Raw genomic sequence first — 25731 nt, forward strand, 5'->3', positions numbered from 1 at the left:
ATCTTATATGTTGCAATCAGATCCCCTCTCAATCTCCTTAATTCCAGCGTGTACAAGCCTAGTCTCTCTAACCTCTCTGCGTAAGACAGTCCGGACATCCCACGAATTAACCTTGTGAATCTACGCTGCACTTCCTCTACAGCCAGGATGTCCTTCCTTAACCCTGGAGACCAAAATTGTACACAATACTCCAGGTGTGGTCTCACCAGGACCCTGTACAAATGCAAAAGGATTTCCTAGCTCTTGTACTCAATTCCCTTTGTAATAAAGGCCAACATTCCGTTAGCCTTCTTCACTGCCTGCTGCACTTGCTCATTCACCTTCAGTGACTGATGAACAAGGACTCCTAGGTCTCTTTGTATTTCTCCCTTACCTAACTCTACACCGTTCAGATAATAATCTGCCTTCCTGTTCTTACTCCCAAAGTGGATAACCTCACACTTATTCACATTAAACATCATTTGCCAAGTATCTGCCCACTCACCCAGCCTATCCAAGTCACCCTGAATTCTCCTAACATCCTCATCACATGTCACACTGCCACCCAGCTTAGTATCATCAGCAAACTTGCTGATGTTATTCTCAATGCCTTCATCTAAATTGTTGATGTAAATCGTAAACAGCTGTGGTCCCAATACCGAGCCCTGTGGCACCCCACTAGTCACCACCTGCCATTCCGAGAAACACCCATTCACCGCTACCCTTTGCTTTCTATCTGCCAACCAGTTTTCTATCCATGTCAATATCTTCCCCCCAATGCCATGAGCTCTGATTTTACCCACCAATCTCCTATGTGGGACCTTATCAAATGCCTTCTGAAAATCGAGGTACACTACATCATCAATTGTATGCTGTTGTGTTCTTTCGATTGATTGCGAAGATTAAGAATTTCAGGTTGTGTACTGTAAACGTTCTCAGAAATTAAATGGAACCACTGAACGCTTGAACGTATCAGCGTAGACACCTAGTGCTGATAATTGACTGCCTTCCTACCATGTGTTTGCCGATTGTATTCTCCAAATCTTCATTTTCATTGTAACATTTGAGATAGTAGTTGAAACCTTCAAATTCTTCGTAGTTCCTAACTTGCTGAAATTGTGAAATTGTTTCATTTTCACTCCTGATCATTTCTGGCATCTACAAGCCTGAATTCTATAAACTGTGGTGATCAAAATCGTTCTAAATTTTCTTGCTGCTTATTTCACACCAACTATCACTGCGTTTTGACCTCAAACACGTAACTGACACTATTTAAAAACTGTTCATTCTAACCACAGTGTAGTGTTTAGTGGCCACACAAATGTATGTGACTGACGCTAGTTAGAAACTTTGGGAACAGTCTTCTGTCCCGGTTAAGTGGCATAGTATCCCAAATAAACAAAAGGAATGCTGGCTATTCTTCAATTAGTTTTTGTTCTGTAAGAACTGTCCCAAATAAGTGGCTGTCCTGATTAACTAATGGCCCAATTAACCAGAATCTTCTATATATAATAAATAAACATCTATCACCTCTCAAATTATTGCTTCACCCCTTCTCCTCCTCTACCCTCCTAGTTTCACCTATCGCCTTCTAGCTTGTACTCCTTCCGCTCTCGCCACCACCTTATTCGGCATCTTTCCCCCTCCTTTCCAGTCCTTACGAAGGGTCTTGGCCCGAAACATAAAGTGTTTATTCTTCTCCATTGATGCTGCCTGACCTGTCAACTTCCTCCAGCATTTTGTGTGTGGTGCTCTAGATTTCCAGTATCTGCTGAATCTCTTGTGTTTAGATGATGATAGAAGGAGGAAGAACTTGGGACAGTTTCTAAAGTTGAAGCTTACAGAAACTAAATGTTATTTAACTCATAAGGCTGGGACTATTATCTTAGTATAAATTAATGAGGGAGAAATTAGAACTTGGCATTTTCAGAATGGTGAATGACAAATTGGATGTGAAGGGCAAGAGTTGAGTTAACAAGCCGAAGGTACAGGAAACAAGAACTAAGAAAGTGTCAGCAAAATACAGATAATGAATTAGGGCACAGAAATCATATAGAATATAACAATGTGACCTTTACTGAAATCTGGCTTAAGGATAGGCAGGAGTGGCAGCTGTACATTTCTGGAATCAGTTTCTTCTCTTTTTGAAGGTGTAGATGAGTTGAAATAGATTTGTGGTATTAGTATTTGTGTAAGAGCTGATAAAGTTCAAGTTTATTGCCTTTCAACCATACACATGTATACAGCTAAACAAACACACTTTCTCCTGGGGTCAGCGTGCCAAATACAGTACATAGTAACACACAGCACATAAAATAATAATACTTTAGTAATCCCGTGTGGGAAATTCTTTTGTTACAACAGCAATATCTAAAAACACACTTAGCAGAGTGCAGACTTAACTTATAATAAAGTACAGAATAATAATAGACACAATTTACCAATGTGCAATAATTTTCAATAATATGCAATAATGATGTACGAAATAATAAAACAGAGACTATTGTACTATGATGTGTGTTCTCCTGTCATACAGAGATGAACTGTTGTATATGCTTATTGCCTTTGGTAGGAAAGATTTTCTGTAACAATCCTTGTGACAGCCGATTGTTCAGTAGGTCATGGAGAGGATGTGCCAGATTGTCCATCGTGGATACTAGTTTGTTTAGTGACCTCCTCTCCACCACTAGCTCAAAAGGACAGATCCAGCCTTTTTGATGAGTTTATTTAGTCTTTTTGAATCGCCAGCACCTATGTTTCTCCCCCAACATAAAGCCACAAAGAAGACTGCACTCACTAGAACAGACTGGTAAAAAATCTCCAACATCCTGTTGCACACATTGAAGGATCTCAGCTTCCTTAGAAAATAGAGTCTGCTTATACCCTCTTGTAAACAGCCTTTAATAGTTGTAAAACTAAGATTAACATGGGTTGCTGAGTGACATGGCCTGAAGTTTGACATGTTGAGGTAAAACGTGAGGTGCATGTTTATGTGAGACAGTATAATGTTACTGGCGCTATTATAATAACCAGCAGCAGCAATGAAAGATGAAAAGTGGCTGGACCAGGATGAGAGTGTGTCCAGGAGTTTGGGTGAGGGTGCTGTGGGGTCAGCATTCCGACAGGATGTTCAGAACCTTGTAAATGAGTATTATAACCAGGGATTTTGATCAACTTGACTGAGACTTTTAATTTCTGAATCAGGTGCTCCTTTTTCAAAGTGGAGCCCAAAAAACAGGGAAAATTGTAAATCATTAAAAACTAAAGATTCAAAAACTGAAATGTCAGCAGTTCAAAAGTATTCATCCCCCTTTGCTCAGTACTCTCGCAGCTATTACAGCCAGTATTCTTTTTGGATAAGTCTCTATTAGCTGTGCACAATGTGATGGAACAAAATTGCTCATGCTGTGTCAGGTTAGTTAGGGAGATGATGTCTTGCCAGAGATGTTCGATCGGGTTAAAGTCAGGGCTCTGACTGGGCCACTCAAGGACATCAACTTTTCTCTTTTGAATCCTCTCCATTGTTGCTTTGTCAGTGTGCTTTGGGTCATTGTCCTGCTGAAAGATGAACTTCCTCCCCAGATTAAATTTTCTGGTAGAGGGTAGAAGGTTTTTAATCCAGGATCTCTCTGTATTTAGCAGCATTCATCTTCCCATCAATCGTGACCAGGTTTCCAGATTCTGCTGATGAAAAGCATCCCCACAGCATGATGCTACCGCTACCATCCTTTACATTGTAGGATGGTGTTACCTGGTTGATGCACAGCATGTACCACCTAGTGTTGAAGCCAAAAAAGTTCCACTTTAGTTTCATCTGACCACAAGACCTTCTTCCACATCTTTACAGTATCTTCTAAGTGATGTTTTGCAAAGTCTCTATGGGCAAAGATATGTTTTTTTAGTCGGAGCTTCTTCCTTGTCACTCTTCCATAAATCCCTCCTCGTGCAAGGCTACAGAGATTGTGGAGCAATGAACTTCATTCATCTCTAGTTGCTTCTGCAACTCACTCAGAGTTACTGTTGGTGTTACAGTAGCCTCTCTTATAAGAGCCATTCTTCTCTGGTGACCAAGTCAGAGGGGTGGCCTGACGTAGACAGTGTGGCCATGGCTTCATATTTTTCCACTTTTTCGAGGTGGACTGCACTGAGCTCTGAGGTGTGTTCAGTGCTTTGAGATGGTCTTGTACCCTTCCCCAGATTTGTGCTTCTCTATTATCATCAGATTTACCTTGAATGCTCTTTTGTCTTCATTTTGGTTTGGTCTGTTGAAAATCTACCATATAACTGGATCTTAGAGAGAGGGGATATTTATTCTTAATTCATTTTCTACATCAACAAATTGAGTGAGTTGGTAAGTTAATATTCAGTATTGCATCTGAGGAAAGTTAGCACAGTAATTACAAAGGGGATGAATATTTTTTTAACCTCACAATTTTGGTTTTTAATTTTTAGTGAATTGTTGACAGGTCTTGGCATTTTTCTTTTGATTTCACATGATGCACAATGTTTTGTAGGTAAGCTTAAAAATCCTACTTCAATATATTTTAAATGTAGAAAATGAGACAGTAAAATGTGACAATAGTTGTAGGGCTGAATACTTTTTCAAGGTACTATGGGTAGCAGCAGAGTGCTAAAGTGCTAGAAAGATCAATAAGTGAGCCATCTGGTCTATGTTAGTAAGATCTGGTGTGTAAACAATTTGGTAGTAACCAAACAATTTGTTTGCCCCTGGTAGAGTTCTTAAAGGTGAAATGCAGGCCCTTCTATTTACTGAGGGAGTTCATTGCTACTATGATTGTATACATCTCCCCTCTCACCCCTCCCCGTGCCCTGTGTTCATGCTGGGGATGCACTGTGTGTGCTCCACTGTGCCATCATTGACCTGTAAACCACACATCCTGATGGTTTCTTTATTGTTGCTTGCAACTTCAACCATGCTAACTTAAAAACAGCCCTGCCTAAATTCTGGCAGTATCCCAGAGGCGAGAGCACATTAGACTTGGTTTATACCAGCATCCTTGGTGCAAACAAAGCTGCTTCTTACCCCCACCTTGGTTTCTCTGGTCACTTCTCTGTTCTGCTAATTCTTGAGTACCTACCACTGATTAAATGAATCAAACCAGTTTAAACAGAGAGGACCTGGCCAGAAGAAGCTACCTCACTATTACAGAACTATTTTGAAAACACGGACTGGAGCATGTTCAGGGATGTGGCTACCTATGACCATTAACGTCGATGAAGTTCTTCCAGCATTTTGTGTGTGTGTGTTGTTTGGATTTCCAGCATCTGCAGATTTCCTCTTGTTTTTGAACATTGCTGAATATCTGAGATCTGTGGCTGGTTACATAGAGAAGTGCATTGAGGACGTCACTGTTGTTAAACAGCTGTGCGACAGCAAATCAGAAGCCACGGTTGAGAGAATGGAATGCTGCTTTCAAATTGGGGAATATGACAGCGCTCAGGTTAACAAGAGCTACGCTGTCAGGAAGGCAGAATGGGAATGGTCACTGAGAGACCAGTAATCTGAGGCACATGGGCAGGGCATTCGGACCACAATGGACCACAGGTCCACCCAATACATCAATGACACTGATTCTTCTCTTCCTGATAGGCTGAATATCTTTTATGTTCTGTTTGATACATGGAACGATGAGCCAGTGAAAAAGCTCCCCACCCCCTGAAGAGTAGGCATTCTGTCTGGTAGCAGCTGATATGTGAGAAAGACCCTAGTCAGGGTCATCCCATGTAACGCTGTTGGGCCAGATAATACACCTGGTTGTGTGCTGAAGGACTGTGCAATCCAGTAAACTGGAGTTCTAATAGACATCTTCCACATCTCTCTGGAGCAGACCACTGTCCCCTCAGGCTTCAAGGTGGCCACCATCATCATGGTGCCCATGAGGGTGACAGGAACCTTCCTCATCAACTACCATTCAGTAGCAATATTGAAGTGCTTTGAGAGGCTGGTTATGGAATCCCATCCTTCTGCTACATTGGACCCTTTCCAGTCTGCTTATCACTCAAATCTGTTGATGCCATAACCTCTTCTCTCCATCCTGTCCCTTCAGGAAAATGGTGCCTCATATGGCAAAATGCTGTTTTTCAACTTCAGCTCAGCGTTTGATATGATCATCCCTCAGAAGGTGGTAGGTAAACTGTCCTCAATGGGTCTCAACACCTCGCTCTGTAACTGGATCCTGGACTTCTTGACAGAAAGGTCCAGGTCAGTTCATGTTGGCAGAAACATCTCTAGCTCCATCATGCTGGGCACTGGCGCTCCCCAGGGATGTGTGCTCAGCCCACTGCTCTTCATGCTGCTGACACATGACTGCACTGCTAGATCCAGTTCAGACTGAATCATCAAGTTCGCTGCTGACGCAACAGTGGTTGGCCTCTTCGACAACGAGATGACATACAGAGAGGAGGTAGAGTGGTTGGTAGAACAGTGCAAGCACAGGTTGGGTTTCAATATAGACAAGACCAAAGAGATGATTGTGAACTTTAGGAATGTACATACTGACTAGTCCTGCACATATACAACTCCTCAGTGAAGAGAGTTAGGAGCACCAAGTTTTTAGAAGTAGACATAATGGATGATCTCACCTGGTCCGTCAACACCACATCTTTAGTGAAGAAAGCACAGCAGTGTTTCCACTTCCTGAGGAGGTTGAGGTGAGTGAGGATCCCATAAACTCCCCTCCTCCAATATTAACCAGTTTTTACACGAACACTACCCAGAGTGTCCTGAACAGCTGCATCACCATCTGGTGTATACATTGCAAGGCGCTTGACTTAAGTCACTACAAAGGTTTATGGGTACTGCTGAGTGCATCGTCGGGGTCCACCCATCTGAGATATTTATCAGGAGTATTGCATACACAGGGGCCTTAAGCGTTATCAATGATCCCTACCATCCATCCAACAATCTCTTTGCCTCCCTACCATCAAGCAGGAGGCACCCGTAGGATTAGAACATAGACTGTTTAGATGGGAAACAGCTTGTTCCCCCAGGCCATAAGACTACTGAAGCCCTTGCCTCATCACACATGAAGTGCCGGTAGAGATAACTTTTTAACTTGTGTTGTAAATGCACTTTATTATTTGATAATTTATTTGTGATATTATTACCTTGTGTGTAATCTCTGTGAGTTATATGTACTGTTTTGTGCACCTTGGTCAGGAGAACCTTGTTACATTTGGTGGTATACATGTGTATGGTTGAATGACAATAATCTGAATTTGAACTGAGCAACAAAGGAGTAAATGCATTGTTAAATGTGTACTGTGGGTCACTTAGAAGGAATCAAAATGATCAGTCAGAGAAGATGGAATAATTCATCTACCTTAACATAAACTAGAGCAGTGGCACTGTTCAGTGTACAGAGCAAACAATGAATTTATAGCAAGCCTAACAAGAGAGGAAGGGTTCTTTATAGCATGAATCTGGTTAAGTTGAGTGGATTCTAGTGGGAAATTTTTCGTGGGCACTGTCACCATTCAGATAAATTTAACCTACTTGTAGAAAAGGACAAAGACCAGGTGTAAATGTTCTAAGTTGGGATAAGCCCATTGTAGTTGGTTGAAACAGTTGGAAAGAGCCATTTGGATGTAAGTCAGTGTTAGAGCAGTGAGAGGCATCCATTCAATCAGAAAATTTATGATGTGCTGGTCAAAGAGCTACACAATCTTTCCAGCTTCCAACACCAAGCCATAGCTATTCAAACATGGCTCTTTAAGTATACATTCCAATAGTGTTTATGTGTATTGCGGATTTCTGACTTGACCACCTTCTCAGGCAGAGTTCCAGACCTTTATCAGCTCCAGATAAAGAAAATATTTCCCCATCTGCTCTTTCATCTTCTACAGGTTATCCACAATTCCAAAATATGAAATATATTTGAGCATTGACATGACGCCACAAATGGAGAACTCTACAAGGTTCTGAGAGGGTTCCAGGCGGTGCACAAGTTTTTGCACATCACAGATAGCTCTGAGAAGTGACCTCACACATATAATGAACAGAAGTTAATGAAAAATAGAAAAACACTCCATAAAGCGTGAAATGAAGATCTTGACTGTATATTGAAGGAGTGAATTTGTCAGTGTCGAAGTGAACATATGCCACTTAATGTCACGCTGATCATGAAACAAGCAAGGATCTACGATGACAAACTAAAATTTGAAGATAATTGTGAATATTCAGCATGCTGATTGTAGTAATTTTAAAAAAAGCATGTCATTAGATTTTTAAAGATTTGTTGTGATAGTGTCTGCTGATTATGAAGCAGCAGAGAAATTCATTAATGAGTTTTCCAAGATAGTTGCTGCTGAAAATCTAATATGCTGAATGGCTGCATCAGTACATATATGTGATGAACAAGTGTAAAACAAAGGTTGCTTACTGGTAGCACATACATTCAGATTTGGAAATTATAGCAATCCCAAGCTTTATATATTCCAAAATCCTAAAACAAAATCTGAAGCACTTCTGGCCCCAAGTATCTTGGATAAGGGGTACTCAACCTGTACTAGTTATTTTAGGACAACATCTTCTTGTGTGATGCCATAACAACAGCCTCTCACTCAGTGTCAGCAAAACCTGAGTATTGACTACAGGAGGAAGAGGCGGAAGGTCCGTGAGATAGTCGTTATTTGAGGAATTGGAGAGGGTCAGTGACTTGAGATTTCTTGGCGTTACCATATCAGAGGATCTGTCATGGGACCAGCAAATATGTGCATCGCAATGAAGACATGACAGCACTTCTACTTTCTTAGATATGGCATGGAAAACTTTGACAAACTTCTATAGATGCATGGTGGAGAGTATCATGACTGGTTGCATTACAGCCTGGTATGGAAGCATCAATGCCAAGGAATGGAAAAGTCTAGAGAAAGTGGTGGATGCAGCTCACAGGCAAAGCCCACCCCGTCATTGAACATGTTTTCATGGCGTGCAGTCACAAGAAGGCAGTATCTATCATCAAGGACCCCATCATCCAGCCCATGCTGCCTTCTCACTACTACAATAGGGCAGAGAGTACAGGAGCCTGAGGTCCCATGCCACCAGGTTCAGTAACAGGTAATAGTCTACAACCATCAGGCTTCTGAACCAGCATGGGTAACTTCACTCATCTTAACTCTGAACTGACCCCACAACCTATGGACTCGCTTTCAAGGTCTTTACAATTCATGTCCTCAGACATGAATTGTTTATTTAAAATTTATTATTTGCAGTAGTAGCCAGGATCATGGCACTGTGGGTGTCTTTGCTGCGCAAGAGGGCAAGAAAAAGAGCTGTTGTGGTAGGGGATTTCATGGTAAGGGGAATAGAGAGGAGCTTTTGTGGCTGCAAATGGGACTCCCATATGGTGTGTTGCCTCCTGGGTGCAAGGGTCAGAGATGTCTTGGAGAGGCTGCAGGGCATTCTGAAAGGGGAGGGTGAGCAGCCAGCTGTTGTGTATGTAGGTACTAATGATATAGGAAGAAAGCGGGATGAGGTCCTACAAGCTGAATTTAGGGAGCTAGGAGGTAAATTAAAGAAAAGGACCTCAAAGGCAATAATCACAGGATTATTACCGGTGCCGCGTGCTAGCCAGAGTTGGAATAGCAGGATAGGTAGAATGAATACAGTCAGCCCTCCTTATCCGTAAGTTCCGCATGCGCGAATTCAATCAACTGCGAGTCGAGAAAACCCGGAAGTTCTCTTTGTTCGAGCACGTACAGACTTTTTTTTCTTGTCATTATTCCCTAAACAATGCAGTATAACAACTATTTTACATAGCATTTACATTGTATTAGGTATTATAAGTAATCTAGAGATGATTTAAAGTATATGGGAGGATGTGCGTGGGTTATCGGGATCGTAAAATATCGGAAGTTCTCTTACTAAGTAAGTCAGAACAGGTACATCACGTATCATTTAGAGTCAGTTAGTCAAACGTTTGTCTTAGTATATATTATATATTTTACCTTTCTATGCATATAAAACGCTTATAGGATCAAAAACCTAAAGCTCCAAAACCCAATAATTAAACCACTGCATTGCTTAGTAATAATTGTAGCTTTCATCGGGGTAGGGCCTTTCTCATTTTATCCTTTAAAATTGTTCCGATCATTGACTAACATAGCCTAACGTTTTTCCAATGACCGATGGTGTTTCACCTCTTTCCAGTCGCTTTATTATTTCCACTTTATTTTCAATCATGATTGTCATTATTTTCGTGAACAGAAACACTGCGGATTCAGAGTTCCGCCGCCAGGTCCTAACGTCCACTGCACTGAGACAGGTTAAATAAGGTCTGGGGTTCCGCTGGGTCCTAAGGTCCACCATATTGAGACAGGTTGAATAAGGGACTTGAGCATCTGCGTTTTTTGGTATCCACGGGGGGTCCCAGAACCAATCCCTGGCAGATAAGGAGGGCCGACTGTATGTGGCTTGAGCGGTGGTTCAGGAGGGAGGGTTTCAGATTCTTGGGGCATTGGAACTGCTTCTGGGGGAGGTGGGACCAGTACCATCCGGATGGTCTACATCTGGGCAGGGCTGGGATCAATGTCCTAGGAGGCTGTTGGGGAGGATTTAAACTAATATGGCAGGAGGATGAGAACCCACGCAGAAAAGAAGAGGGAAGTGATGCAGAGACCAAAGCTAAAGTTGTGAAGAAAGAAAGTAAGAATAGAGTGCATAAAAGTAAAAAGCAAAAATCACATAGGTCACTGGATTCTAAAAGAACAATGAGTAAAAGGACACTTTATTTAAATGCCCATAGTATTAGAAACAAGTTTAGTGAACTTGTGGCACAGATCGGTACCAAGGCATATGATTTAGTGGCCATAACAGAAACCTGATTGCAAGGTAGAGATGACTGGGAATTAAATATCCAAGGGTATCAGGTAATATGGAAAGATAGGTAGGAAGGCAAAGGAGGTGGGGTGGCGCTCTCAATTAAGGATGAGATCAGGGCAATTGTGAGAGATGATATAAGATCTATGGAGCAGAATGTTGAGTCCATCTGGGTAGAGATTAAGAATAGTAAAGGGATAAAATCACTGGTGGGAGTTGTCTTATAGGCCACCTAATAAAAATATTGCAGTGGCAGAGGCGATTAACCAAGAAATAACTGAGGATTGTAAGAACGGAACAGCAGTTGTCATGGGGGTTTTAACTTCCACATAGATTGGGTGAATCAGGTTGGTCAAGGAAGTCTTGAGGAGGACTTCATAGAATGCATCCGTGATGGCTTTCCTGAGCAGCGTGTTAGTGAACCTATAAGGGAAAATGCTATCTTAGATCTAGTCCTGTACAATGAGGCAGGTAAGATTAACAATCTTGTAGTCAGGGATCCTCTTGGAAAGAGTGATCATAGTATGATTGAATTTTGCATTCAGATGGAGGATGAAATAGTTAGATCTAAAACTAGTGTATTATGCTTGAACAAGGGAGACTACAACGGGATGAGGGAGGAGTTGGCTAATGTGGATTGAGAACACAGGGTATTTGGTAGGACAGTTGAGGACCAGTGGAATACTTTCAAAGAGATTTTTCACAGTGCTCAACAGAAGTATATTCCAGTCAAAAGTAAGGACAGTAAGTGTGGGGAGAGCCAGCCTTGGATAACTAAGGAAATAAAAGACAGTATCAAATTAAAAGTTCACGTACAAAATGGCAAAGAGTAGTGGGAGACTGGAGGATTGGGAAAACTTTAAACAGCAACAGAGAACAACTAAACAAGAAATAAGGAAGGGAAGATAGAGTATGAAAGTACATTAGCACAAAATATAAAAACAGATAGCAAAGGTTTTTATAAATATATATAAGAGGGTGGCTAAAGTCAACGTTGGTCCCTTGGAAGACGAGAAGGGCAAATTGATATTGGATGATAAGGAAATGGCTGAGGCATTGAGTGACTATTTTGTGTTGGTCATCACAGTGGAGGACATGTCTAATAGGCCAAAGAATGATGTTATGGACGAAATGGGAGGTGAGGACCTTGATAAAATCACTGTCACTAAAGAGATAGCGATGAGCAAACTAGAGGACCTGAAGGTAGGTAACTCCGCTGATCTTGATGGGATGCATCCCAGGGTGCTGAGGGAATTGGCGGAGGTTATTGTAGACGCATTGGTAATCATTTACCAAAATTCTGTATACTCTGGGCAGGTCCCGGCGGATTGGAAGACAGCAAATGTCATGACACTTTTTAAAAGACGGGCAACTATAGGCCAGTTGGCTTAACATCTGTAGTCAGGAAAATGCTTGAAGTTGTCATTAAGGAAGAGACAGCGAAACATTTAGAAAGGAGTGGTTCCATTAGACAGACGCAGCATGGATTCGAAGATGGCAGGTCCTGTTTGACAAACTTACTGGAGTTCTTTGAGGACATAATGAGTGCAGTGGATAGAGGGGAACAGGAGGATGTCGTATACTTGGATTTCCAGAAGGTGGTCGATAAAGTGCTGCACAAGAGACTATAAATAAGATAAGGATGCATGGAGTCAGAGGAAGTGTATTGGCATAGATAGTGGATTCATTCACCAACAGAAGGCAGAGAGTTGGTAATAAATGGGTCTTTCTCTGGTTGGCAGTCAGTGGTGAGTGGGGTGTCATCAATTTACATTGATGATTTGGAAGAGGGGACTGAGTATAGCGTAGCAAAATTTGCTGATGACACAAACTGAGTGGAAAAGCAAATTGTACAGAGGATGTGGAGAGTCTGCAGAGGGATATAGATAGGTCTGGCAGATTGGTAAATGCGAGATCAGCCATTTTAGAAGGAATAATAGAAGAGCAGATTATTATTTAAATGGTGAAAGATTGCAGCATGCTGTTGTGCAGAGGGACTTGGGAGTGCTTGTTCATGAATCGCAAAAAATTGGCTTGCAGGTACAACAGATTATTAAGAAGGCAAATGGAATGTTGGCCTTCATTGCTGGAGGGATTGAATTCAGGAATAGGGAGGTCATGCTGCAACTATACAGGGTACTGGTGAGGCTGCACCTGGAGTACTGCGTGCAGTTCTGGTCTCCATACTTGAGGAAGGATATACTGGCTTTGAAGGTAGTGCAGAGGAGGTTCACCAGGTTGATTCCAGAGGTGAGGGGCGTAGACTAAGAGGAGAGATTGAGTTGCCTGGGACTATACTCTCTGGAATTCAGAAGAATGAGAGGGGATCTTATAGAAACATACAAAATATTGAAAGGGATAGTTAAGATAGAAGTAGGAAAGTTGTTTCCATTGGTAGGTGAGACTAGAACTAGGGGACATTGCCTCCAGATTCAGGAGAGGAGATTTGAATAATGTTCAAGTATTTAGTTTTCAGAGAAGTATTCACTGAGCAACGGAGGATGGCGTGGTCCCCACAACAAAGGGTCAAAGTGTTCTCTTTTATTAAAGAGGTTTTCAGGATGGGTTCAGACCTTTTTTGTATTCTGTGTTTCCCTGAACGTCTGTCTCTTCCGCAACTTCTGTAGTTCCTGTATTATTATCCTCATGTTTAAGGGGTCCTGAGGTGCCTTCAGAGTCACTTCATTAAATGGGAATGTCAGGATGAAGTCACCTATGCGAGTTATGGGCTTCTTGTCATAATCTGAAATGCTGTACTGTGGGAAAGATGACAAATCATACATCAACGTAAGGGTAGGGAGTCGTGGGGTCATTTTAGGAAAATTCTGATCAGTCAGTGCATTATGTGCTTCCATCAACCTTGTCCTGTCAATAGTATTTCGTGTACGAAGTGGGAAATTCAAACTTTTATTTATATTTTCTCTCAACTGTGAGGTCAAGGTCTTCTTTGGCGAGTCTTTGGACATTGGTCTTCTTTGGCAGTTGTCTGGTGAGTTTCCTGTTTTCCTTGGTTTCTGAACAATGGGGAGATCCTCCACCCCTGTGACCACGCACCTTTCTAATGCATTCTTCAGTGGAGCGGTGCAGTTTGCTGCTCTGGGGGATTTGTTTTTCACTTCTGGTTTTGTAGAGTCCATTACTGGGTCTTCACTGGCAGAACTTTCGTTGCACACAACAGAATGGCTACAACTTTTGTGTCAGAGTAGCAGTGAATGGTTGTGCATGCTGGAAGATTTACGACAGAGATGAGGAGAAACTGTTTTCCCCAGAGAGTCGTGAATCTAAGGAATTCTTTGCCCAGGGAAGCAGCTGAGGCTTCTTCACTGAGTATATTTAAGATACAGTTAGATAGATTTTTACATAGCAGGGGAATTAAGGGTTATGGGGAAAAGGCAGGTAGATGAAGCTGAGTTTACGGACAAATCAGCCACGATCTTATTGAGTGGTGGGCCAGATGGCCTACACCTGCTCCTATTTCTTATTTCTTATGTTATTTGCACATTGAATGTTTGTCAGTCTTTGTTATGTATAATTTTTCATAAATCCTATTGTATTTCTTTATTTTCCTGTAAATGCCTGCAGGAAAATGAATCTCAGGGTAGTATTTGGTAACATAGATGTACTTTGATCATCAATTTACTTTGGACTTTGTTATCTCTTCTATGCGAAAAAATTATCTTTTCCCACAGATTGCGCGCTATTCTCAAAACCTATCCAATCTCCTCATAGTTACTATTTTCCAGTACTGGCAAGATCCCTGTAAAATGAAGACAAAGTGTCAAGTCAAATGAATTCACATTAAAGCAAAGGTTGAATTTCCCAATCTGAGTGCCCAGGGCTTCATACCACTGAAAGTCTGGAGGAGGATTGAGGGTACAGGGTGTGAAAAGGAAATTAGGCAAGCAGTAAGGGGCATGGAAAAAAATTGGTAGATAAAACTGAGGGAAGTTTTAATATGTCTTATGATATTTGTGAAGAAAATTAATACGAGTCAGTCACATTAGACACAGAAGTGGTAATCTGACCATTACAGGTACAGCTGTAAAGTTCTTATTGAAGGTTTGGTATTTAATTTCAAAGCTACGGGAACACTCTAAGTTTTAATATTAAAGAGAAAGAATGGGGTTATCTCTGGAAATAAACAGAGGAAGAGAGAGAGAGAAGGCACATTGAAGATTCTCACACACACAGTGTTGGAGAAGCTTAGCAGGTTAGTTAGCATCTATGGAGCGGAATAAACAGTCAATGTTTCAGGCCGAGACTCGTCAGTAGGACTGGAAAGGAAGGGGGAAGAAGTCCAAATAAGGTGGTGGTAGGAGGGGAAGGAGTACAAGGTGGCAAGTGATAGCTGAAACTAGGTGTGCTGGAAGGTGGGTGGGCGGAGGGGGGGCAGAACGAAGTGAGAAGCTGGGAGGTGATAGGTGGAAAAGGTAAAGGAAACTGATAGAGGAGAGTGGACCATGGAAGAAAGGGAAGGAAAAGGGGCACCAGAGGGGTGTGATGGGCAAGTGAGGAGTAAAAAAAAGTAAGAAGGGAATCAGAACAGTGAATGAAAAAAGAGAGAAGGAGCAGGGGGATGTTATAGAAATTGGTTTTCATGCCGTCAGGTTGGAGGCTAACCAGATGGTGTATAGTATGAGGTGTTGAGGATCTGTGAGATTGATCAAGAAAGTAGAAGCAGAGGGGATCCTGGGGAAAAAGACAGGTTGGATTTAATATTGGTTCAGTGTCAGAAAGCACAAGATGATGATTTAATGACTATAGGGTTGTGTGACTGGGAGGTCTCAGTACTAGCCCCTTGCTTTTTTAAATTGGTTCAGTTAAGTGAGGAATACAATTAAAATGTTTGTGGATGAGAACCAAAATTCATAGTGCAGTTGTGAATGAGGAAGGAAGTTCACAGCTGCAGAATCGTGCCAATGGGCTGGATTTAATGTGGAGAGTTCTACTGCATTTTGTAGATGGTATGCTTCAGCCATGATGCAGCAATCTTGGTGGGTGTGAGCCAGTCAATCTGGTTGCTGCGGGCTGCAGTCACCGCAAGTGGTTGTTTGTTGGTGAGGCAGCTTGGGGCCTTTTTTTTTAAAAACTTTTTTTATTGTTTTTAAATAGTTACAGAATAAATGTGTATGAAAAAAAAAGTGTTACCCAGCCCCCCTCCCCTTAACCCCTCCCCCCTAACATCCCTATTAAAAAAATAAGAAAGGAAAGAAAAGGGAATGCCTGGATGTTGGAAGATCCCCACATGCTTCACGGAGTTCTCATTTTTTTAATATATGTTAAAATTCTTTTTCTTTTTACTGGCCCATTAAGCCCATTAACATTAAAACTTAAAAAAATTAGTAGATTAGTCATTTTTTTTAATTATATTACTCCAATCTATAATAATACCTAATCTTTCCACTTTCGTGGTATCCTGGGAAATCTTTATAAAAATCTCCGTGTTGCTATGTGTGTCCCCACCAATCATCCAGGCAAAAAGATAGAAAAGAATTAAAATATAAAGAAAAAAACCCAAAATACCCCCCTACTAAATGTTGTGGGAAAAAAAACACAACATTACCCCCCTCTGCTGTACGGGTCATGGCAACCGCCATGATTACACACGTGAATCCCGCAGTAACCGATCCACAGCCTCCCAGCCCCCCCGCAACATAAAAAAGTATATTATAAGAAGAGAAAAAAAAATACTGTTCTCATTTAGTATTTCTAAAATTTTGCTTTTCTCTTCTATAATATCCATAAATGTCCATCACTTCTGTTCCTTGGGTCTATCTTCATCTTTAATCCATTACGTTTGGAAGCCTCTATGTGTAATTAGCGAATAGATGGAAGTTCTTGTACAAACTCCTCCGCTTTTCGATAATCGGAAAAAAAAAATTTTCCCTCCTCCAAAAAAATTATCAGTGTTGCTGGATGACGCATTGTAAATTTATAACCCTTTTCCCATAAGGCTTTTTTCACTGGGTTAAATTCCTTCTTTCTCTTCAACAGGTTGTAACTTATATCCGGATAAAAAAGAACTGGTTTCCCTGCTATCATCAATGGCCCGTTTCTATTTTTGGCACTTTGGGCAGCGGCCTTCAGGATCTTTTCTTTGTCTTGGTATCGTAAGCATTTTATCAAAATTGATCGTGGGTTTTGATCAGCTCGAGGTCTTGACCTTAAAGATCTATGCGCCCTTTCAATCTCAATTGGAGTTTCTCTTTCCATTTTCAATTTTTCAGGGATCCATTTTTGAAAAAAATTTATTGGATCTTCTCCTTCTATATCTTCTTTAAGTCCAACAATTTTAATATTATTTCGTCTACTGAGATTTTCAAGCTTATCAATTTTTTCCATAAATTGTTTTCTTTCTGATGTCCAAGCCGTATTTTCCTTTTCCATTTTGTCCATTCTTTCAACCATATCTTCCGTTGTAGTTTTCAAGTCCGTAATTCTTTTTTCCATTTTTTCCTGTCTCTTTGCCATTTTATCAAGCATAGTCTCCATATTGGTCATTTTTTTTTCGAGTATTTTTTGATTATTTTTAATTACTTTTAATGTGTCTAATTTACGCATTATTTGCCTCAAAGTCTTTTCTATATTTCTAGAAGGACTTTTGTCTCCTTCTTCAGCTGATCCTTCCGAGAGATTTGACTCTCCCTCTGATTCGCTGTCACTTTCAGTTGCAGTGGTAGCTGGGCTTTGTAGTTCTTGTTGCTCCCGTTTGCGCATGCTCCATCCTTCACGTTTGCGCAGTTCTCGTTGGTCTTTTCCTGTGGCCAATGTTGCCACAGTCTCCTGTTCCGTATCGCCGGTGATATAATGTACCTGAGACCGCGGTTCCTCGGTAGACGTGGGCCTTGTTCTTGTTCCAACTTGCGTAGGCTTCCTGGTATTAGTTTTCTTCATCTTCCTTCTTTGAGGCATAGCTTGACACAGTCCGGAGTCGTTTATAAGTAACTTTTAGAAAGTATTGACTAACTTTTCTTCATTTAAACATTAATTTATTAACTTTTTACGGGAGAGCTGGGTCCCTGCGTCTCAATCCTACATCATCACGTGATGTCCCCGCTTGGGGCCTTTTTGGAACTTTTCTGTGGGCTGCATCATCACGATGATTTGGACACTAGGCAGGGGCCAAAAGCCAGTGTTTGAATGGCCAGGCTTAACAGGCTTGGGTGAGTACAGGTGCAGGCTAGAACTTCAGCTTGTGAAGTTAGAGGTGATAGGCATAGGCATGATAATTCATGCAGTAGAATGCTTTTCTTGTGATATGTGGGATTTCTGGGTTCCTAACAGTGAACCTGATGACTGCATCTGCAGGAAGTGCACCCACCTTCAGCTCCTGACTTACAAGGTTAAGGAGCTGGAGCTGGATGTACTCGGGATCGTCCTGGAGACTGAAAACCTCATCGTTGAGATGGTCACATCCAGAGTGCAGGCTTCAAATAGTAGATGGGTGACCACCAGGAGAAGTAAGCAGTCAGTGCAGGGTTCCCCTGTGACCTTTCCCCTCAGCAACAAATATACCCCTTTGATACAGCGGTGGGGGGGGGTGGGGGAAGAGTGATATATCAGGGCACTGCAGCAGCAGCCAGGCCAGTTGCAGGGGCTCACTAGGGAAGGGTAAAGTCAGATAGAGTGATAGTGATGGGAAACTCAATAGTTACAGGGATGGGCAGGAAATTCTGTAGCCACGAAAGAGAAGCCAGAATGGTGTGTTGCCTCCCAGGTGTGAGGGTCTAGGATGTTTCAGAGTGTCTGCAGAAGATTCTGTAAAGGGAAAGTGAGCAGCCAGAGGTCGTGGGACACATGGGTGCTCAATGACATAGGTAGAGAAGGGGGAAGAGGGCCTATACAGTGAGTATAGGGAGTTGGGGAAGAGGCTGAAGACAGGATCTCCATGGTAGTAATTTCTGGATTACGTCCAGCACCACATGGTAGTCAGAGCAGGAATAGGATGATAGTACGGATGAATGAGTGGCTGAGGGAGTGATGCAGGGGGCAGTGTTTCAGATTTCTGGATCATAGGGTTCTCTACTGGGGAAAGTATGATGTGTACAGAGAGGATAGTTTACACCTGAATCTGAGGGGGACCAATATTCCTGTGGGCAGATTTGTTGGAGGGGGTTTAACCTAATTTGGCAGAGGGGTGGGAAACTAAGTGAAAGGGCTGAGGATGTGACAGAAGGTTTACAAGTCTTTGCATTGTCTAGTGAGACTGTGAGGAGGGACAGGCAGATGGTCAAAATCACAGTCAGTGGGATGAGTTGAGGTGTAACATGGGGACAAACTCAAAGTGTAATGAATACAGGACTGATGCTGCTATATTTGAATGTGGTATATGGAATAAGGTAGATGATCTTGTAGTGCAATTAGAGGTTGGTAGATATGGTGTTATGGGTATCACTGAGTTGTGGCTGAAAGAAAATCATAGTTGGGAGCTTAACAGCCAAGAATACATATTATATCGAAAGGACAGGCAGGTAGCAGAGGTGGTGGTGTGACTCTGTTGGTAAAACGTGAAATCAAATCCTTAGAAGAAGTGGAAGATTGTTGGTAGAGTTGAGAAACTGCAAGGGTAAAAAGACCCTGATGGGAGTTATATACAGGCCTCTGAACAGTTGCCAGTATGTGGGATATAAACTACAATGGGAGATTGAAAAATTATGTAAAAAAGGAAGTGTTGTGATAATCATGGGGGAATTTCAGTATGCAGGTAGATTGGGAAAATTAGGTTGCTGCTGGATCCTCAGATATGGAATTTGTAGATTGCTTTTTAGAGCTACTGGTGGTTGAGCCCACCAGGGGAAAGACAATTCTGGATTGGGTGTTATGTAGTGAACCAGAATGGGGGGGAAAAGTGGCAGATGGAATATAGTGTCAGGAAGTGTATGGTCATGGACTTTGTTAGAAGGAATAAAGAAGTAGACCATTTTCTAAATGGGGAGAAAATTCAATAATCAGAGGTGCAAAGGGACTTAGGAGTCCTCATGTAGGATTCACTAAAGGTTGCCTTGCATGTTGAGTCAGTGGTAAATTGAGTTAGGCAAATGGAACATTAGCAGTCATTTCAAGAGGACTGGAATATAAGAGCAAATATGCAATGTTGAGGCTTTATAAGGCATTGCCCAGACAGCACTTGGGAGTATTGTGAGCAGTTTGGGGTCCTTTATCTAAGAAAAGATGTGCTGGCATTGGCGAGGGTCAGAGGAGGGAGGTTCAAAAGAAGAATTCTGGGAATGAAAGGGTTAATGTATGAGGAGCATTTGATGGCTCTGGGCCTGTACTCACTGGAGTTCAGACGAATAAGGGATCTCATTGAAATCTATCAAATACAAAAAGGCATAGATAGAGTGGATGTTTCATATAGTGGGAGAGTTTAGGACTAGGGGGCACAGTCTCAGAATAGAGGGACACCCAATTTAAAACAGAGATGAGGAGTTGTAAAAAATCAGTCATGATGGAATAGCAATGCAGACTTGATGGGCCAAGTGGCCTAGTTCTGCTCCTATGTCTTGTGATCTTTCTTGGCTGGAATATTGATGAGTGTTGTTGGAGCTGTACTCATCCTTGCAAATGTCAAGTGGAGAGCATTTGAACCCACTTCTGTCTTGTGCCTTTTAAGTTATGGAAAAGTTTTGGAAAAGCAGGAATTTAGCATTTTTTATAGGGTTTTCACCTTCTGACCTGCTCCTGTAGGCATTGATGCAATAATAGTCTAAATACTTAGTATTCATTGCCATAGAATTTATCTAGCTGCTTAGCTTCTATCCATGGTGACTTCCCTTACCGAATGTGAAATAGTGTGTATCTGATTGTGAAGACTGGTGGCGATTATTCATGTGACATTTCTGTCTGAAGGTGACAGCAAATTCTTCACCTTGCATTTGGCATATAATTTGCTAAGCTCCTTCCTTGTTGGGGGTGGGAATGGTCTTTGAATCAACTCATCCCGTTGGCTTCGGAAGCCAGTGTCAATCACAGTAAGAGCAAAGTCATGCTCTTTGGTCATTGGCCCAACTGTTCCAATCTCCCCTTCACTGTCAGGTCTGACCACCTGAAGCTGTTGGCAATCTGGTTCGGAGGTGCTGAGGCATATAACAGGAATTGGCTGGAGTGGATTGGAAATGGCAAACAAAAATTGGGGCTGTGGAAATGCTGCTCTCTTCCAATAACTGGAGTACGATGTGCTCTCAGGGCTATTGTACTTATCACAAGTGTGGTCCATCCCCGTTCCTCTGCTTTAGCAACCACCCAGTCCATCTCCCAGTTCATCTGGGTGTCCAGGATGGGGGTAAGTCTTAACAGTTCATGATGTACAAGTCCCCAGAGAATGGAGGCAATGTTGCCCCATCCTGATGACCATCTTCGTACGTGGCTGCATCAGGTTGTGTGTGAATCCAAAGCACATTGACACCGAGTGTCACTACCTGCTGACGTTTTATCTGCCCCGGTGTTTTACGGGATAGGTCTGGTCCTGTTACCACAGAGCTTCCCAGTCAGCTGGACATTACCACACTACCTGTCATTTGAAGAGTTCGTCTAAGCGTGAACTTTTGACCATAAGTTCAACAGGTCACGGTCAATGGCCCAGTCCATCATGGCTAAAACCCTCCCAACCATTGAGTGCATCTATATAAAGTGCTGTTGCAGGAAAGCAGCATCCATCATCTGGGACCCCCACCACTCAGGACATGCTCTGTTCTCGCTGCTGCCATCAGGAAGAAGGACTTGCACCACCAGGTTCAGGAATAGTTACTACTTCCCACCCATCAGGCTCTTGAAATAAAGGTGATAATTTCACCCAATTTCCCTTGCCTGATCATTGAAGTGTTCCCACAACTTATGGACTCATTTTCAAGGACTTTTCATCTCATGTTCTCCATATTTATTGCTTATTTATTTATTATTATTGTTTCTTCATTTTGTATTTGTGCAGTTTGTTGTCTTCTGCACTCTGGCTGAATATCCTAGTTGGGCGGTCTTTCATTGATTCTGTTATCTGTTATTATTCTTGAGATTTGTTGAGTATGCTCAGGGTTGTATATGATGACATAAGTGTACTTTGATAATAAAATTTACTTTGAACTTTTGTTCATGGAATAAGTAATGAGAAACTGTTTCGAATGGATGAAGGTGACTTGTTCGAGGTGACTGGTTGATGAACAAAAGGAACAACCAACACATGTTATGATTTGAAATTATAGGCTGGAAGGTAGAGCATTTTAAGGGGTATTGAATAAGTGTTTTAAAATGAAGGAAAATAAATATTTGGAAAGAATGGGATCATCTGAATTGCTTTTGGAAAGCGCCAATGCAAACCAGGCTGAATCCCCTTATCTTGTGTTGCACCTTTTATAGGTGTCATTGAGTAGTCCTGATTCTTCAGGCTTTTGCTAGGTTTCCATCATCATGTGATTAGGAGGCATTTTTTTAGAGAACAGAGCTTTCACAATGAGAAGTGCAGAATGTTAGGAAATGAGATCTAGTCTGGAGTCAGGAGAAAGGTACAGAGAATGCACTTTCACACTACTTGAACTGATTTTATGTTGAATAGTTTGGTGTCAGCTTAGATTGCAAAACAATTTGAGAGATTTTCTAGTATTTTCCTGGATTGCAAACACAAGAGGTTCTGCAGATGCTTGAAATCTGTTTCTTTGTTACAAGTGTTGATTTAAAAGTTTGAAAATGAAACTTGCTTTAAATTGAATTTTGTGGAGAAGTGCCATGCACAAAGTTTGGTGAGCTTAAAGTGCTCTTTTTTTATTTAATACTTGAAGCTAATTCTATGCAACAAATGCTTAATTTAGTACAACTATATTTCTGACTACTGTCGTCCTTTCTCAAATGCACTTGAATGACTTTCCTTTAATGTCCTACCATCCTTATCATCTAGAGAACTTTTCTTTATAAAATGCATTTGGAATCTTAAAAATAGAAATGTTTGTTTGTTATGAAAGCTCAGAACTAAATATGGGTTAGTTTGACATCCATCTAACTTAAAATATCTATCTACTCCCTAGTAATATTTGATGCTCCCACTGGTATGTCTTCTGATGTATGGCTCTCGATTCAAAAGGACGTGTCCCTCATAACCCAGGTATGTTTGGGAGTGATGCCTAGCTTGATGGAGAAAATTTATGCACTGATTTCAGCTGGTTGGGATCTATCTGGATGCCAGTGATTGGATTGTGATGTGAGTGAAGGACAGAACTGGTTACAGGTGGCTGCTACAGGATCAGTATTGAAAGTAACACTCTGAGAAGTCAGAGTAAGAAGGTGAGGGGAGGACAGGAAGAAGTACAAGGTGGCAAATGATAGGTGAAACCAGGAGGAGGGGGGAAAGGGTGAAATAAAGAGCTGGGAAGTTGAATGGTCAAAGGGATATAGGACTGGAGAAAGGAGGATCTGATAGAAGAGGATTGAAGACCATGGAAGAAAGGGAAGGAGGAGGAGCTCTAAGGGAGGTGATGGGCAGATAATGAGATACAGTGAGACAGGGAAACAGGAATGGAGAATGGTGAAGGGGGGCAATTACCAGAAGTTTCTCGAACTTGCCATCAGGTTGGAGGCAACCCAGATGGAATATAAGGTGTTGCTCTTCCAATCTCAGTGGACCTCATCACCGCAGGAGACGAGGCCAAGGACTGACATGTGGGAATGGGAAGTAGAATTGAAAAGAATATATGGAGTTAGATCTGATAAAAACAGAGTAACACTCACAAAATGCTGGAGGATCAGCAGGCCAAGCAGCATCTATTAGAAAAGAGTAAACAGTCAACATTTCAGGACGAGACCCTTCATCTGGATCTGGACTGGAAAAAAAGAGATGAGAAGTCAGAGTAAGAAGGTGGGGTGAGAGGAGGAAGAAGAACAAGGGAGTAGGTGATAGGTGAAACCAGGGATGGGGGATGAAGTAAGGAGCTGGAAAGTTGTTGGATAAAAGAGATAAGGAGCTGGAGAAGGGGAAATCTGATAGAGGATAGAAGAGCATGGAAGAAAGGGAAGGGGAAGGAGCACCAGAGCGAGGTGATGAGGTGAGAGAGGGGAATAGGAATGGGGAATGGTGGAAAAGGGGGTGGGGGCATTACCAGAAGTTCGAGAAATCAATGTTCACGCCATTGACAGCATTGCACTTGAGAGATGGACATTTTCAAGGGCTGGGATTCATTGGGGCAAAAGGCAAATTGCTGGAGGAACTCAGCAACTTTCAAAGGAAATAAGCAGTTGATGTTTTTGGTTTGGATCATTAACCTAGACCAGGGGTTCCCAACATTTTTGTATGCTATGGGCCGTTACCATTAACTGAGGAGTCTGTGGACCCCAGGTTGAGAACCCCTGATCTAGACTGGAAGGTCATTGATAATGGTTTTCTGATTGTTCTGTGTACAGATAGACAGTGGAAAACTAGGTTTTACATGCTCCCTCTACATTTAGGGCCATAAGATATAGAAGCAGAGTTAGGTCATTGATAATAGTTTTATTATTGTCCTGTGTACAGATAGACAGTGAAAAACTAGGTTTTGCATTCTCTCTCTGCAGATAGGGCCATAAGACTGGAGCGTCATGGTCCCTTCTGGCAATCACCCACCTGGCTCTTTACCTCAGGAATTGGGCCTCAACCACCTCATTTAGTCCCAATCATTCCCAAGTTCCACTAACTACAAACACCTGCTTTCCATCAGCAAATGCAATATAAAAACCCTGTGAGCACAACAAGGAGCTGACAGTTCATTGGTTGACTCTGCTGTGAGTAACCTCGTTTCATGGTTCTTAGGACTGCCAGTTCTAAGTCTAGCATCGCTCCTAGATACCGACTCCATGCTCACTATGTTAATGATGCCTCCATGCCCGTGTTCTGCACTTGGGTTTGTCCACTGCCACGCTCATGTAACATACAGCAGAGACAGGTCATTCAGCCTGTTGAGTCTACTCAGCCATTCAATCATGGCTGATTATCTGTCTCAACCCCAAGTTTTGATGCCCTTGCTAATCAAGAACCGATTGATGTCCACTTTAAATATACCTAATGACTTGGCCTCTGTCTGTGCCAATGAATTCCACAGATTCACCACCCTCTAATGAAATTCCTCCTCTTCGCTGTTTTGAAGAGACATCCTTGTATTCTGAGGTTGTGCCCTCAGGTCCTAGACACCTACACTATTGGAAACAGCCTTTCTGCATTCATTCTATCTAGACCTTTCAATATTTGATAGGTTTCAGTGAGATTCCCTCCTCATTCTTCTAAACTCCAGCAAGTACAGGCTTGATAACAAGCATTTACCGTGAAAAATTAGAGAAATACTGTGAAATATTAGAAGAGATAATACATACAGTAATGATAGTACAGGAAAGATATAAATAAGGTTGAAAGAGCACAGAGAAAATTTACAAAGATGTTGCTGGGTCTGGAAAGAAGATTGAATAGGTTAGGACTTTAATCCTTGGAATATAGAAGATTGAGAGGAGATTTGATAGAGATATACAAAATTATGAGGGGTATAGATAGGGCAAATTCAAGCAGGCTTTTTCCACTGAGGTTGGGTGGGACTACAACCAGAGGTCATGGGTTAAGGCAGAAACATGAAAAGTTTAAGGGGAACATGAGGGGAAACTTCTTCGCTCAGAGGGTTGTGAGAGCGTGGATCGAGCTGCCAGCAAAAGTGATTCCTGCAAGCTCCATTTCAAGATTTAAGGGAAGTTTAGATGGGTGCATGAATAGTAGGGGTATAGAGGGCTGTAGGGCCGTGTAGGGTGATGGGAGTAGGCGGTTAAATGGTTTGCCGCAGACTAGATGGGCCGAAGGCCTGTTTCTGTGCTGTACTTTCCTATTTCTTTATGGCACTATAAGCGGAGAGAAGACATTGGGAAATTTAAGATAGTTTCAAAAAAGAGAAAAATTAGTAGAACAATAGTGCAGATCT

At 41.9% G+C, this 25731-nt stretch overlaps 1 protein-coding gene across 3 annotated transcripts in view; it reads left to right on the top strand.

The window, feature by feature from the left end:
* Nucleotides 1-25731, top strand: part of LOC140731184 (uncharacterized) — a 181533-nt gene that overhangs the window by 19929 nt on the left and 135873 nt on the right. For all 3 annotated transcript variants that reach the window (XM_073052640.1, XM_073052632.1, XM_073052647.1), the window contains exon 4: nt 22831-22907. In XM_073052640.1, coding sequence (XP_072908741.1) covers nt 22831-22907 — 77 coding nt within the window. The remainder of the gene's footprint in view (nt 1-22830; nt 22908-25731) is intronic.

Source organism: Hemitrygon akajei, chromosome 1 (genome assembly GCF_048418815.1).
Source record: "Hemitrygon akajei chromosome 1, sHemAka1.3, whole genome shotgun sequence".
NCBI lineage: Eukaryota > Metazoa > Chordata > Chondrichthyes > Myliobatiformes > Dasyatidae > Hemitrygon > Hemitrygon akajei.